Consider the following 15,046-nt stretch of genomic DNA (forward strand, 5'->3'; position numbering starts at 1 on the left):
TCTATAGTGACACTTACTATAAACGTTATTGGTACTATTTAAGAAATTAAAATAGCAAAATTCTAATTGGTAATGACATTTATACTTCATGGTAAATTAACAGTAATTTAAAATTTGTTAAAATGACTTGAAATTTTTTGAGAGATAGTAAAGCAGTATTTTTTTTAAATGATAGTCTCTTCTGAGAAAGTTGCTTTCAGGAAAAAAAAGACAACTTACTGAAAATAATTTGAGAGTTATTTCTCCAATTATAGTTTAGCAGTTTCTGGGAAGACAATACAAAATGTAAGGAGCAAAAAATATGATTTCATATTTGAAGTTAATAATGTTTTAGAAAAATATCCAAATTTTCTTTTCTGAAGAACTTTTCTAGTGAAAGTTCCATATATTGAATAATGAAACATTTCTCATCATCAGTATTATCTAGTCCAATTCTTGAATACTAGTCTAGTTTTAATTGTATTTATTTTATATTTATTCTATTGACTGTGCTACATCTTTATCACTGCACATGGGCTCAGTAGTTACATTTCCAAGCTCTAGAGCACAAGATCAGTAGTTGTGGCACATAGACTTTAGTTACTCCAGGGCAGGTGGGATCTTCCTGGATCAGGGATTGAGCCCATGTCTCCTGCATTGGCAGGCGCATCCTTCACCACTGAGTCACCCGCCTAGCCCTTTTCAATGTGTATAAAAAGAAGTACACTTCCTCTGATAAAAGTCACAAGAAAATAACTAACACCAAAGCAGAATATTTCATTTTACCCATGTTGTAGCATGCATCGGAACTTCATTACTTTTTATAATTGAATAATATTCCATTGTACAGATACACCATTACTTATTAATCTATGAGTTCACTGAAGGATTTGACATTGTTTCCACCTTTTGGCTATTGTGAATACTGATGATAACAAATATTTATACAAAAGGTTTTGTGTGAACGCTGGTTTTGAAATCTTTTGTGTACATATATGAGTGGAATTGCTGGGTCATATGGTAATTCTAGGTTTAGCTTTTTGAGGAAACAGCAAACTTTTTCACAGTGGTTGGCCCAATTCTTCATTCCCAGTAGCATTGTATGAGGGTTCCAATGTTCAATAAAAGTGGCAAGATGGCCATCCTTGTTTTGTTCTTGATCTTAGATTATACAGTTAGGTTACTGGATTAGGTGTCTTTCCTTTAGTATAATCATTTATGGCTATGAATTTTCCTCTGGGCACTGCTTTTACTTCATCTCTTCAGTTGTGATACATAGTGTTTTGATTCTCATTCATTTCAAAGTACTTTTAATTACCTCCAGAGATTACAAATTGACTAACTGGCTTTTTATTGCATGCTGTCTAATTTAATATATATATATTAAATATATTAATATATATGAATTTTCTAGGTTTCCTCCTCAGCTGATGAACATCTCTAGTTTTTCATCTCAGTTATTGTATCTTTTAGCTCCAAAATGTCTATATGGATCTTCCTTATAATTTCTTTTTCTTCATTGATATTCTATATTTGTTGAGACATTAATCTCCTGGTTCTGTTGTATTTTTGTCCACAGCTTATCTCTTTGAGGATATTTGAGACAGTTAATTTAAAGTCTTCGTCCCATAAGCACAATGTCATGCTTCCTCAGAGTATTTTCTTCGTTTGTTTTTCCCCTTAATAATGGAAGTAAATTTTCTTTTCTTCTTCCCCTGCCTCATAATTTTTGTAAAAACCTGGAAATTTTGAGTACTCTAATGTGATATGAAAATAAGATTACCATTCCTCTATTGTGTTTATTTTTGATGTTTGTTGTGGGTTGCTTTTGTTTGTTTAGTGATTCTCCCAAACACTTACTGTAATATTAATACCACTATATTAATATCATTCTTTTTCACTTGGGGTCACCAAAGTGTTTCTTAGCTTATTGGTGAACTTGAGTTTTGTCCAAGTTACCTTAAATACTTGAGGTCAGAAAAAAAAAGAAAAGAAAAAGGGAAATCTATATGCTTGCTCCCAACCTTAGCGGATTGGATCTTAGTTAGAGTACTTCTTTCATGCTTATTCAGGATGTTTATAACTTTGCCTCTACCTTCAATTCTTGCCTGTGTAGATCCTAAGGCTAGCCAGAGATAAACGATTAAGTCTTCTTATTCTTTCCTGAGCATGTGTCCAACACTGTTCATATTTGTGCACTTTTAAATTCTCCAATATATATGAAAACTTTAAAAAATCTTAATCTCCCATTTATAATATCTCTTTCCCCAAACTTTTCATTCCCAGGCATTCTGGTCTTTTCAGTGCCTGTCCCAAATTATCCACAATCTCAGACACTGGTGACAAGTATATGACCTTAAATACTTTCAGCAAACACTGCCCGGAGGTGACTCCAGCGCTATAATTTCTCTAAGTCAGGAAAAACAGTCAATCTTTGTGTTAGTCCCTTTAGGGAGTCATCAGACTTAGCAAAACGCTGAATTATAATTCTTTGAGAATAAGATCTATATTGTTCCCTCTGGCACTAGCAATCTGCACAAGTTCAGGCTATTTGCTTCATGACCACCACTGATCTGAGGGTTGGAGGATGGCAAGTGGGCCTTTTCAAATGCCACAGCCCTTCCTTCAGGCAAGTCAGTTACTCTTTCTGCATTAACTTTTCCCCTTATTGTTGCAAGTTTTGGACTAGATTTCAGATTTCTGCAGAAGCTGACTCTGACAAATTTTTGCCAAAATTTATAGATGCTTTTATGGTAGGACAGAGCCCTGGAGATTCCTATTCTGTTATTTCCAGTGACATCCTGATTCTTACATTTTTAAAAATAAATATTAATATCTAATATAAAATTCTGCTCTCAGTATCTTTTTTCTTTAGAAACAAACTTATCTACAGCAGATTAATCATCAAAATTTGAACATAAAAATGTAAAAGAAGCATGAAATGTTCTTACCATTCTTCCAAAGAAGTTTCAAACTGTCAAAATAAAAGATGAAAATCAAAATTTTAACATCTCAAACCAATAATAGATTTAACTAACACCTTAACTCACCAACAAAATTATAAACACTCTACATTTTCCCGTTTGTTTCTGTCAAATTATGCTCTGTTGTTTCCACAAGTATATCCTTATCTTAGTTAGCCTTATTCTTTTATTATCACTCTCACCTAATTGTTCTCACCCTTCACCTGTTTCTAAACTTTACCTTTACCCTAACAGTCAGCTTAAATGCCATTTACTCCTAAAAGACTTTCCATACAATCAGAAGTAGATACTATCCATTAAATTTCAATATATTACCATAAAGTGGAAAATACATAATTATATGTTAAGTTTACAAATATTTAGATAATTCATAGAATTATCCCACTTCTGGACTATAAAATCCTTGGTAGGAGTTATGTTGTACAGATGTATTCTAACACTATCTTGGGCTATAAAAGGCACAAATTAACAAAAACACAATATATAGACAGAATCTTATGGATTTCATGGATAATACCCAATTCAACATTTTAAATCAGACATACATGATCACTTCTCAATTCCTATATCACACCAAAATTTTGGAGAAAAATATATAGGTACATTAGTAAGATCACTGGACAATATATTTGAGAATTCCCAGAAACAGAGTAATCAGATGAGACTGATGGTAAAAATGGAGCAAAGAAAAGTATAACTCAGAAGAGACAAGTGGCATCCAGTCCCATCACTTCATGGCAAATAGATGGGGAAACAGTGGAAATGGTGCCAGACTTTATTTTGGGGGGCTCCAAAATCACTGCAGGTAGTAAATGCAGCCATAAAAGCAAAAGATGCTTACTCCTTAGAAGGAAAGTAATGACCAACCTAGACAGCATATGAAAAAGCAGAGACATTACTTTGCCAAGAAAGGTCTGTCTGGTCAAAGCTATGTTTTTTCCAGTAGTCATGTATGGATGTAAGAGTTGGACTATAAAGAAAGCTGAGTGCCGCAGAATTGATGCTTTTGAACTGTGGTGTTGAAGGAGACACTTGAGAATCCCTTGGACTGCAAGGAGATCCAACCAGTCCATCCTAAAGGAGATCAGTCCTGGGTATTCATTGGAAGGACTGATGCTGAAGCTGAAACTCTTAATACTCTGGCCACCTGATAAACAAAAAACTGACTCATTAGAAAAGATCCTGATGCTGGGAAAGATTGAAGGCAGGAGGAGAAGGGGACGACAGAGGATGAGATGGTTGGATGGCATCACCAACTCAATAGACATGAGTCTAGGTAAACTCTGGGAGTTGGTGATGGACAGGAAAGCCTGGCATGCTGCAGTCGATGGGCTCACAAAGAGTCAGATGAACATAGATGCAAAAATCCTTAACAAAATTCTAGCAAACAGAATCCAACAACATATTAAAAAAAATCATACACCATGCAAGGATTCTTTAATATCCACAAATTAATCAATGTAATACACCACATTAACAAATTGAAAGATAAAAACCATATGATTATCTCAATAGATGCAGAAAAAGCCTTTGACAAAATTCAACATCCATTTATGATTAAAATTCTCCAGAAAGCAGGAATAGAAGGAACATACCTCAACATAATAAAAGCTATATATGACAAATGCACAGCAAGCATCAATGGTGAAAAATTGAAAGCATTTCCCCTAAAATCAGGAACAAGACAAGGGTGCCCACTCTCACCACTACTATTCAACATAGTTTTGAAAGTGTTGGCCACAGCAATCAGGGCAGAAAAAGAAGTAAAAGGAATCCAGATAGGAAAAGAAGTGAAACTCTCTCTGTTTGCAGATGACATGATCCTCTACATAGGAAACCCTAAAGACTCTACCAGAAAATTACTACAGCTAATCAACGAATACAGTAAAGTTGAAGGATATAAAATTAACACACAGAAATCTCTTGCATTCTTATACACTAACAATGAAAAAACAGAAAGAGAAATTAAGGAAACAATACCATTCACCACTGCAACAAAAAGAATAAAATACTTAGGAGTATATCTACCTAAAGAAACAAAAGACTTATACATAGAAAACTATAAATCACTGATGAAAGAAATCAAAGAGGACACAAACAGATGGAGAAATATACTGTGTTCATGGATTGGAAGAATCAATATTATCAAAATGGCTATACTACCCAAAGCAATCTATAGATTCAATGCAATCCCTATCAAGCTACCAACAGTATTTTTCACAGAACTAGAACAAATAATTTCACAATTTGTATGGAAATACAAAAAACCTCGAATAGCCAAAGTAATCTTGAGAAAGAAGAATGGAACTGGAGGAATCAACCTGCCTGACTTCAGGCTCTACTACAAAGCCACAGTCATCAAGACAGTATGGTACTGGCACAAAGACAGAAATATAGATCAATGGAACAGAATAGAAAGCCCAGAGATAAATCCATGAACCTATGGTCACCTTATCTTCGACAAAGGAAGCAAGGATATACACTGGAAAAAAGACAACCTCTTTAACAAGTAGTGCTGGGAAAACTGGTCAACCACCTGTAAAAGAATGAAACTAGAACACTTTCTAACACCATACACAAAAGTAAACTCAAAATGGATTAAAGATATAAATGTAAGACCAGAAACTATAAAACTCCTAGAGGAGAACATAGGCAAAACACTCTCTGACATAAATCACAGCAGGATCCTCTATGACCCACATCCCAGAATATTGGAAATAAAAGCAAAACTAAACAAATGGGACCTAATGAAACTTAAAAGCGTTATAACAAAGGAAACTATAAGCAAGGTGAAAAGACAGCCCTCAGATTGGGAGGAAATAATAGCAAACGAAGCAACAGACAAAGGATTAATCTCAAAAATATACAAGCAACTCCTCCAGCTCAACTCCAGAAAAATAAATGACCCAATCAAAAATGGGCCAAAGAACTAAACAGACATTTCTCCAAGGAAGACATACAGATGGCAAAAAAAACACATGAAAAGATGCTCAACATCACTCATTATCAGAGAAATGCAAATCAAAACCACAATGAGGTACCATTACATGCCAGTCAGGATGGCTGCTATCCAAAAGTCTACAAGCAATAAATGCTGGAGAGGGTGTGGAGAAAAGGGAACCCTCTTACACTGTTGGTGGGAATGCAAACTAGTACAGCCACTATGGAAAACAGTGTGGAGATTTCTTAAAAAGCTGGAAATAGAACTGCCATATGACCCAGCAATCCCACTTCTGGGCATGCACACCGAGGAAACCAGATCTGAAAGAGACACATGCACCCCAATGTTCATCGCAGCACTGTTTATAATAGCCAGGATATGGAAGCAACCTAGATGCCCATCAGCAGACAAGTGGATAAGGAAGCTGTGGTACATATACACCATGGAATATTACTCAGCCATTAAAAAGAATTCATTTGAATCAGTTCTAATGAGATAGATGAAACTGGAGCCCATTATACAGAGTGAAGTAAGCCAGAAAGACAAAGACCATTACAGTATACTAACACATATATATGGAATTTAGAAAGATGGTAACGATAACCCTACATGCAAAACAGAAAAAGAGACACAGATGTATAGAATAGACTTTTGGACTCTGTGGGAGAAGATGAGGGTGGGATGTTTCAAGAGAATAGCATCAAAACATGTATATTATCTAGGGTGAAACAGATCACCAGCCCAGATTGGATGCATGAGACAAGTACTCGGACCTGGTGCACTGGGAAGACCCAGAGGGAGCGGGTAGAGACGGAGGTGGGAGGGGGGATCGGTATGGGGAATACATGTAAATCCATGGCTGATTCATGTCAATGTATGACAAAAACCACTACAATACTGTAAAGTAATTAGCCTCCAACTAATAAAAATAAATGAAAAAAAAAAGAGTCAGACACAACTGAGCAACTGAACTGAACTGAACTGAATCAAAGTAAATAATGGAGGGGCTGCCTGTGATGAGACAGATCACTCCAGTCTGCTGCTTTCCATCCAAAGAATCCAGAATACACAGCCAAAAAGTTACCTTCTAGACACTGCCATGAGAAAAATTCTCTGACCACATTGGAGATATGCCCAAGCTGGATAGAATAACAAAGAACGGAAGTTATTGCTCTAGAGAAAAGCAAAATAGCCTCCACAACCAGCAGAATCTTACATAGATGCAAACAAGTCCATGTAGAAAAACAAAAGCAGATGTACAAATGAGTGAAAAGATTATAAGGGGCTATAAACTCGAAAGTAAGCTTATTAAGGCAAAAGGAAAGGCCCACAACTTTCTTGCCTAAGCATATTACTTCCTATTTACAAAGAGCCTGAATAGAAATTTTTATATGCTGGACAAAAGCCTTTGATGTAAGCAGACTCTGACAGTTGCTAAAAAGCAAAGAAATAATAATAGCAACAAAAAACAACAAAAACTTATGCCAGCAACCAGTAATCAGTCTGGTTTATCTTTAGTAAATACAAGGACAAAAAAGAGTATCCAAATATTTGAAAAAAGCTTATAGCACAAAAAATAAGAATTTATTCAGATATAACAGAAATACTGGAAGGAACATAAGTGAATATAATAATAAATTGAAGGCATATTTATCTTTCCTCCACAATATTATAAAAGAGAAAAATTAAATTTGGTATGAGTTTCTTTGGACTTCCCAGTTGTGCTAGCAATAAAGAACTGACTGTCAATACAGGAGCCGCAGGAGATGCAGGTTCAATCCCTGGGTTGGGAAGATCCCCTGCAGGAGGAAATGACAACCCACCCCAGTATTCTTTCCTGGAGAATGCTATGGACAGAGGAGCCTGGCAGGCTATGGTCCATAGGGTCGCAAAGAGGTGTACACAACTGAAGCAATTTAGCACACATGCACACATGAGTGTCATTATTCAAATAAAAAACAGACTAAAATAAGTAATCATTACCCATGTATGTGAGAGTTTAGGGACTTTCCTGGCTGTCCAGTGGTTAGAAATCTGCCTTACAATACAGGGGACACAGGTTCAACTCCTGACTGGGTACTAAGATCCCACAGGCTGCCAAGCACCTAAGCCTGCATGCCACAAAAGTAAGCCTGCATGCCATGACTACAGAGTCTGCATGCCACAACTACCAGAGCCCACTTGCCACAACCAGAGAGTCCATGCACTTCAACAAACGATCCTGCATGATGCAACAAAGATCCCACGTGCTGCAACTAAGACCCAACGCAGCCAAATAAATTTTAAAACAGAACAGTCAAAGTAATTTAAAAATGAAAAAAAAAAGGACAGAACTACCTACCAAATATAAAAGTGTATTATGAACCATGTAAATTAGAAGGAGCAAGCTTCATTTTCAACACTACACAGAATAAAATTTTCCATTTTACTCACTTTAATTTGTGGCATATATGCAGATATGCCTGTATACTTCAGGGTCATATTCAACAATGCAGAGTTACTGGTGCATAATAACCACTCTTAAACTCAGTGGCTAAAAACAATCCCCATTTTATTTGCTCATAATTTTGTGAGTCACCCATGTACGATTGGCTCAGCTGTGTGATTTTTTGGTCACTAATATGACCTCAGACTAATGCAGTCATCTGGCACCTTGACGAGGATAGGTAGTTCAAGACAACCTCACTCACAGGTGATGGTCTGTGACTGCTGTAGGTAGGGCCTGTCCCTCGACTGGGTCATTCATCTTCAAGGAGGCTAGTTTATGCTTCTTTACCTGAACTTATGGCGGCAGGAGAGTGAAGACAGAAGCTTCAAGGCCTCTGAGACTTTTCTTAGAAGCTGTATGACACTTCTTCTGATACATTTGTTGTTTAAAACAAGTCACAAGTCCAAGTCTATGTTTTAAAGGTTGAGAGAATAGACTGTCTGTTAAGGTAAGGAGATGGAAAGGAGGAGGGTAGCCATTTTTAATCCACCATTATCTTATCTTTGGCTTCAAGTACATGCATGTCTCCTAGATGTAAAATGTCTCAAATATTTAAGTATAACTGCTAAAACCATAAATGTCTTATTCTAGCCACAAAGTTTTGGTATGTATGTCTGTGTACACACATGCATGAAGCAACAGATAACAGAAAAAACAAGTTACTTTTCTGAAGATATTTTCATTAGAATAATGAGGGCCAAAAACAGATTGCAATGAATGAATGAGCATTTGGGAGGTGAGGAATCAGAGATACTAAATTTAGGCAACTCTTTCCAGATGTTAAGTGTAATGAGAAGAGAAACTGAAAAGGGGATGAATATATTTAAGGGTATGTATGGAATGAAAAAAAATTTCCTGAAAACAAGAAAAATCGATATTTTAAATGTTGACAGAAGTGAGTTAAAGAAAAAAAGGGGATTTGGAGGATACGATGGTGAGAAAAATGCCTGATGGAACAAGATCCTTGCAAAGGCAGAAGATGGAATGCAGGTGAAGGGGGAGCCATTGTGGTGAAGAGGGAAACAGTCCACAGAAGGACAAAGAGAATTATGTTTGTGGAATTCAAGAATGTTCATAGGTGAGATAAAGGGGTTTGAGGCATTTCTGTTATTTTGTCTCCTATTTTCTTTGAGGAGTAAGAAAGGAAGGAATAGTGAGGAGGAGGATTTGGAAACCTAAACAAAAGAGAGGACTGGAGAAGCCACCAAAGAATACTAGAGAAAGTTCAGGTTGACAAATAGAATGATTTCAGAGCACTATTAAAGGTCCCATTGAGGCTGGAGACCATGAATGCATAATATCTCCAATACAGATTATTGTGTAATGTTCTCTATCACTATTCAGAAGCCTGGATACAGAAGTGAAGATGGTGAACCATTAACAAGAGCTCACTGAATCTGGCACTTTGTCAGACTAAAAGGAAAGCAGGATAAAGAAGTAATGGACTAAATGTATCAATTGGTGAGTGTTTTAAGAGATGAACTGATTAGGCAAGGAAGTAAAAATATTGGTATGATAGAATGGGAAACAGTGATCTGAGGTTTGAAGTTGCAAATGAACCAGAACTAACAGAATGAAAGAACTCAAGGTATTTGATCAAGAGGATGAGATGATCAAATACAAGGGTTTCAGAATTAAAAACAGTTACAAAATGGTATAAGTAAAGCAAAGTTTTCCAATGATAAGCCTTTTAACATTCATGTTATTGGTCTTCACAGTTGATATACTCTCAAGCAGAGAGATTATTTAGTATAGTAGTGAATAGGATGTTCCTAGGTCTGAGACACACCTGGTCTGGATACTGGCTCTGGGAGAAAGGAGAAATCAACTTTTTGAATCATATTCTTCCTCCATAATTGGGGATATTGGCAGTTTCTACCTCACAAGGTTTCCATAAGGATTCAATAAAATCATGTATATTAAGTGTTTAATACAGCCTATGATATGCAGTAAACACTTAATAAATATTAGCTATATTATTATTGCTATTAATGATATACTTATTACTTGTGTACAATGAATTTTTTTATATTTAAAGAATGATTTATAAATAGCTTCTCTCTGAGCCATTCTTTTAAGTCATGGTAACATCTTAATGACTTGTATTGATTAAATGAAAAAGAAACTTTTCAACTGAGTAGAGATCATTTCAAATTAAATAAAATCATCTCTAGTCTAGGCAGTGTGGGCGTATAAAGTAGAAGAAAAGCAAATCAAAACCTCTTATTTGCATGGGAAGATATCCAGGTTATTATTTCCATCATTTTTCAATGTTTTCTCACTCTTACAAAAAATAAAGGTAGGCAAAATGTTCACAGTAACTCTTCTCTGAGGAATTTTCTTTTCAAGATTCAGAATTACATTTAAACATCTATGAATGGATGGAGAAACTTATGGCAGCTGGCTTATTTACATAATATATCTACAGAAAAAGTCTGCTTTTTTCAATTTTCCTTAAGATAAGCTATAAAATACTCAGCTTATTTTGTGACTTACTTTACCTGAGGTCATTGTTTGGGCTTCCCTGGTGGCTCAGCAGTAAAGAATCTGTCTGCAGGAGACCTAGGTTTGATCCCTGGGTCAGGAAGATCCCCTGGAAGAGGGCATGACAGCTCACTCTAGCATTTTTGCCTGGAGAATCCCATGGACAGAGGAGCCTGGCGGGCTACAGTCCATAGGGTCACAAAGAGTCGGACACGACTGAAGCAACTGAGCATGCATGCGCGAGGTCATTGCTTTAGCTAGCCCATTCACCATTGTTTTTAACAGTTAGCTAACCACTCAGAATCCTAAGCAGGAATGGGTAATGAACATGGGTTTGGGAACAGGGGGAGTGTGATCGAATCCCAACTCTGTCTTATGACGGTAAATAAGACTCTAAACTATTTAAAATTATTATTTCTCCATCTATCAGTTAGAACAGTAACCATTCAACAATAGTTCTGAGTTATATTATAGCAGTGGCCCCAGCCTTTTTGGCACCAGGGACAGGTTCCACAGAAGACAATTTTTCCATGAACCAGGCTTGGGGGATGGTTTGGGAACGATTCAAGCACATTACATTTATTGTGCATAATACTTCTAATCAAATGCCACTGCTGATCGACAGGAGTTATCAGTGTGAGGCCAAAGGTTGGGGCCTTTGACTATTCATATATACCTATCAATCTATTTTCATCATTTTAGCAACATACATAATTGTTAATTAAAACACTTGTAAAGTATAGAGTTTATCATATTCTATCTGTCTGTGCTCAGCTGTTTCCAACTCTTTGGAACCCCATGGCCTGTAGTCCGTCAGACTCTTCTGTCCATGGATTTTCCAGGTAAGAGTACTGGAATGGGTTACCAGTCTCTCCTCCAGTGACCTTTCCGATCCAGGGATTGAACTCAAGTCTCTTGCATCTCCTGCAGTGGCAAGTGGATTCTTTTTACCACTGAACCACCTGGGAAGTCCCAGCATATCATATTAATTAATATTAATTCTCTTCTATCTACTTATACTCTTCCAAGGCCCAGGCCACCATCAGACAGATGACCTGCAAAGCATTTTCTGAAGGAGTGTTCTAATGTGGGAGAACAAAGCAGCCACAGGTATAAATACTAACATAGAATGATATATATAATGTTATAGAAATAACAACACACAGTCAATATATATTGAGTGCACATCATATGTTATCTAACACGGTATCATTATCACCATTCTCATCTAAGTTCGGAGAAGGCAATGGCACCCCACTCCAGTACTCTTGCCTGGAAAATCCCATGGACAGAGGAGCCTGGTAGGCTGCCGTCCCTGGGGTTGCACAGAGTCAGACACGACTGAGGCGACTTAGCAGCATCTAAGTTCACAGAAGTTGCGGCTCTTAGGGCCATGATCTTAAATTCTGCACTCTAACTCCTCTGAAAGGAAACAGCACCTTAGATCAAGCATGACAACAGCCCACTGGAACTCAGAGCCAGAAACAGTAACAGTGATCAAGGAAAAGAAATAGCACAGATTTCTGGCCACTTTTCTTCCTATCTGGGCAGTGTATTTGTATATTAATTACTTAGAAACGTAATATGAATAAAAGGTATGAGAAGGTTTTTAATCATTCCTAAATTATCCTTTGAAAATAATAGTTACAGTAACTTCAGGATTAAACTCCCTTCAGAATAATAAAGGCAAATTTTAACATTAAAAAGACAAAGAATCATTGTATTCTCTTTTAGCAGACCTGTTAAGTATTTCTTTAGAACCAAATAACTCATTTAAAAAGGGCATTCTGTCCTTTTATACACCAATTTACTCATCTAAACATCTAATCAGTTTAGTGTCCCTGAAAAGGATGTAAATACTATTTAATTTACTAGTCAAGTTGGCTTATGGAAATTACTACTTAGCATGATTGCTGCTGGATAAAGAACAAACATGCAAGAGAAAAAAAATCTGTTTAATAAGGTCATTTCACCCTTCTGAAGTGACACTATCAAAAACATGTCTAGATTAGTAAATTGTGCAACTGAGCAAAGATTCTATAAAGAAGTCCAAGAATCATTAAAAATAAATAAATAAATAACTCCCTGGGTCCTTTAAGTAACAGACCTTATAGGCCCTATATTGTTCTTTAGTCACTCAGTGATGTCTGACTCTCATGACCTCATGGACCGTAGCCTACCAGGCTCCTCTGCCCAGGGCATTTCCCAGGCAAATACTACAGGGGTGGGTAGCCATTTCCTTCTCCAGGGGATCTTCCTGACCCACGGATTGAATGGGCATTAACTGCTTGGTAGGTGGATTCTTTACCACTGAGCCACCAGGGACACCTATAGACCCTATACAAAAATTTCAGCATGTTAAATATGACTTACCCGTTTCAGATGCTCCTGTATTTTAGACTCCATATTTTCAATGTGTGCAATCATCTTGTTGACACATGGAGCCGGGATGTTTACTAAAGCACAGCTTTCACGTCGGCACGGGTAGCCAAAATAAAGGCCTTTATTCAGCTCTACAGGTAAAGCAGACAGAGGACATCAGTTCACAGTTATATACAGAATAGTAAACCTTCATCTTCAGAATGTACAAAAAGTTTCTGCTTTACTAGCAGTAACACTCCAACTCCAATCAACAGATTGATAAACATCAGAGAATTATAGAATGAACCTTCCAATAATCTGAAAACTAAAATAAAATGATCATTTATAACATAGAATGTAACAAATAAAAATAAACCTAAGAAGTGAGAAGAAAACTTCAGGAAAATTTAAAAGTTGAAGTGTTCCATGGCATCATGAAAAAAGACAGAAAAAAGGCGGAAAATCAGTTAATCCATTTGTTTCTACATAGACCTTGAATCACTTAAGCAATGACTTTGACATATATTTTAAATTCTCCTCTCAAAGAGACACCACATGTTCCAGTGTAAATAATATCCAACCACTCATGCATTGAAGTTCTTCCTTAAATTCAGCATGGTTTCCCCTGCTGAAAAAATAAATAAATAAAAGCAGGTCCCCATCATCCTCATAATAACCTCATTTTCTACCTTCCATTTCTGAAAATTGAAGTCTCATGCGAAGAGTGATTGATGTTCTCACTGTGGCATTCAAGTTGTACTCATCATAAAATCCACTCAGTCTGATGTGCCTCAGTGATTCTGATCCTGGCATGTCCCGAATCAACTGAAGGTTGCAGAAGCACAGCAAAGCTGTCCATGAAGCTCCACCAAAGTGTCCCGTGGCCTCTAAGGACTCTTTTGAGCTGCATTACAGCTGCAATCACTGATCTTAAATGCAAAACACGAAATAGGATTGGGGCCTCAGTGAGAACAGACCGATGTTCTCATTTCAGTTGACCTTGAGGAACACGGAAGCAATGCTGTTGTCTCCAGCCTGTGCCTTTTGTTTCAGTGTCAACACATAGAGGTGGTAAATATTTTAGATAGCTTCATACAAACTGAAGTCTTTTAACTATCTTTAAATGAAATCTCAAAATCTCCTCCTCCAAAAATAAATTATCTGTCAAAATGGCATAGGTTTCATTTATCAATGAGGCTATTCCACATATGTTCATATCCTACATGCAGAATAATAGTCCATATAGGAAAAAAAATACATATTTTTTACCTTTTTGAGCACTAAATATATGTACCAAACATGGGGCTACGCTAAGCACTTTTGATGCCACATTTTATTTAATCTTCACAACAATCAGTTGAAAGGAGTTCTTGTCTTGATTTCACATATGAGGAAATCAAAGCTTAGAGAAGTTGCTATCTTAAGTGCTGCACTGCAAAGAGCTGAGAAGTGGGAGAGCTGGAACTTAAACTATTTCTCTCTGGCTTGGAAGTATACACAATACCATGAAGGTTGTTTCTATATTCAAAAATGTGGTGAAATGAAGAGAAGTGTTTCTAAAAGGATATCTCACAGACATCTCAAAAGTTTCAAGTCACTTGTTTGTGAAGTTCGAATGCTCTTTCAAGATATCAACGCTGATATTCTAATGTATTTTACTTTGCTTTGACCATGGGGAACACACATACTTGGCGTGACTAATTTTTTGTTATATTCTATTTTGCCTCTTTATTTCATACACAGATATATATTTTCATCTCTGTAACACTCAGAGGACCAAAAAAGAAAAAAACCAAGCTGATAAAAATT

At 36.5% G+C, this 15,046-nt stretch overlaps 1 protein-coding gene across 4 annotated transcripts in view; it reads right to left on the minus strand.

The window, feature by feature from the left end:
* Positions 1-15,046, minus strand: part of CCDC178 (coiled-coil domain containing 178) — a 395,761-nt gene that overhangs the window by 329,996 nt on the left and 50,719 nt on the right. For all 4 annotated transcript variants that reach the window (XM_070452800.1, XM_070452799.1, XM_070452797.1 and 1 more), the window contains 2 exons: positions 13,250-13,389; positions 2,931-2,953 (listed from right to left, as the gene is read on the minus strand). In XM_070452800.1, coding sequence (XP_070308901.1) covers positions 2,931-2,953; positions 13,250-13,389 — 163 coding nt within the window. The remainder of the gene's footprint in view (positions 1-2,930; positions 2,954-13,249; positions 13,390-15,046) is intronic.

Source organism: Odocoileus virginianus, chromosome 22 (assembly GCF_023699985.2).
Source record: "Odocoileus virginianus isolate 20LAN1187 ecotype Illinois chromosome 22, Ovbor_1.2, whole genome shotgun sequence".
Classification (NCBI taxonomy): domain Eukaryota; kingdom Metazoa; phylum Chordata; class Mammalia; order Artiodactyla; family Cervidae; genus Odocoileus; species Odocoileus virginianus.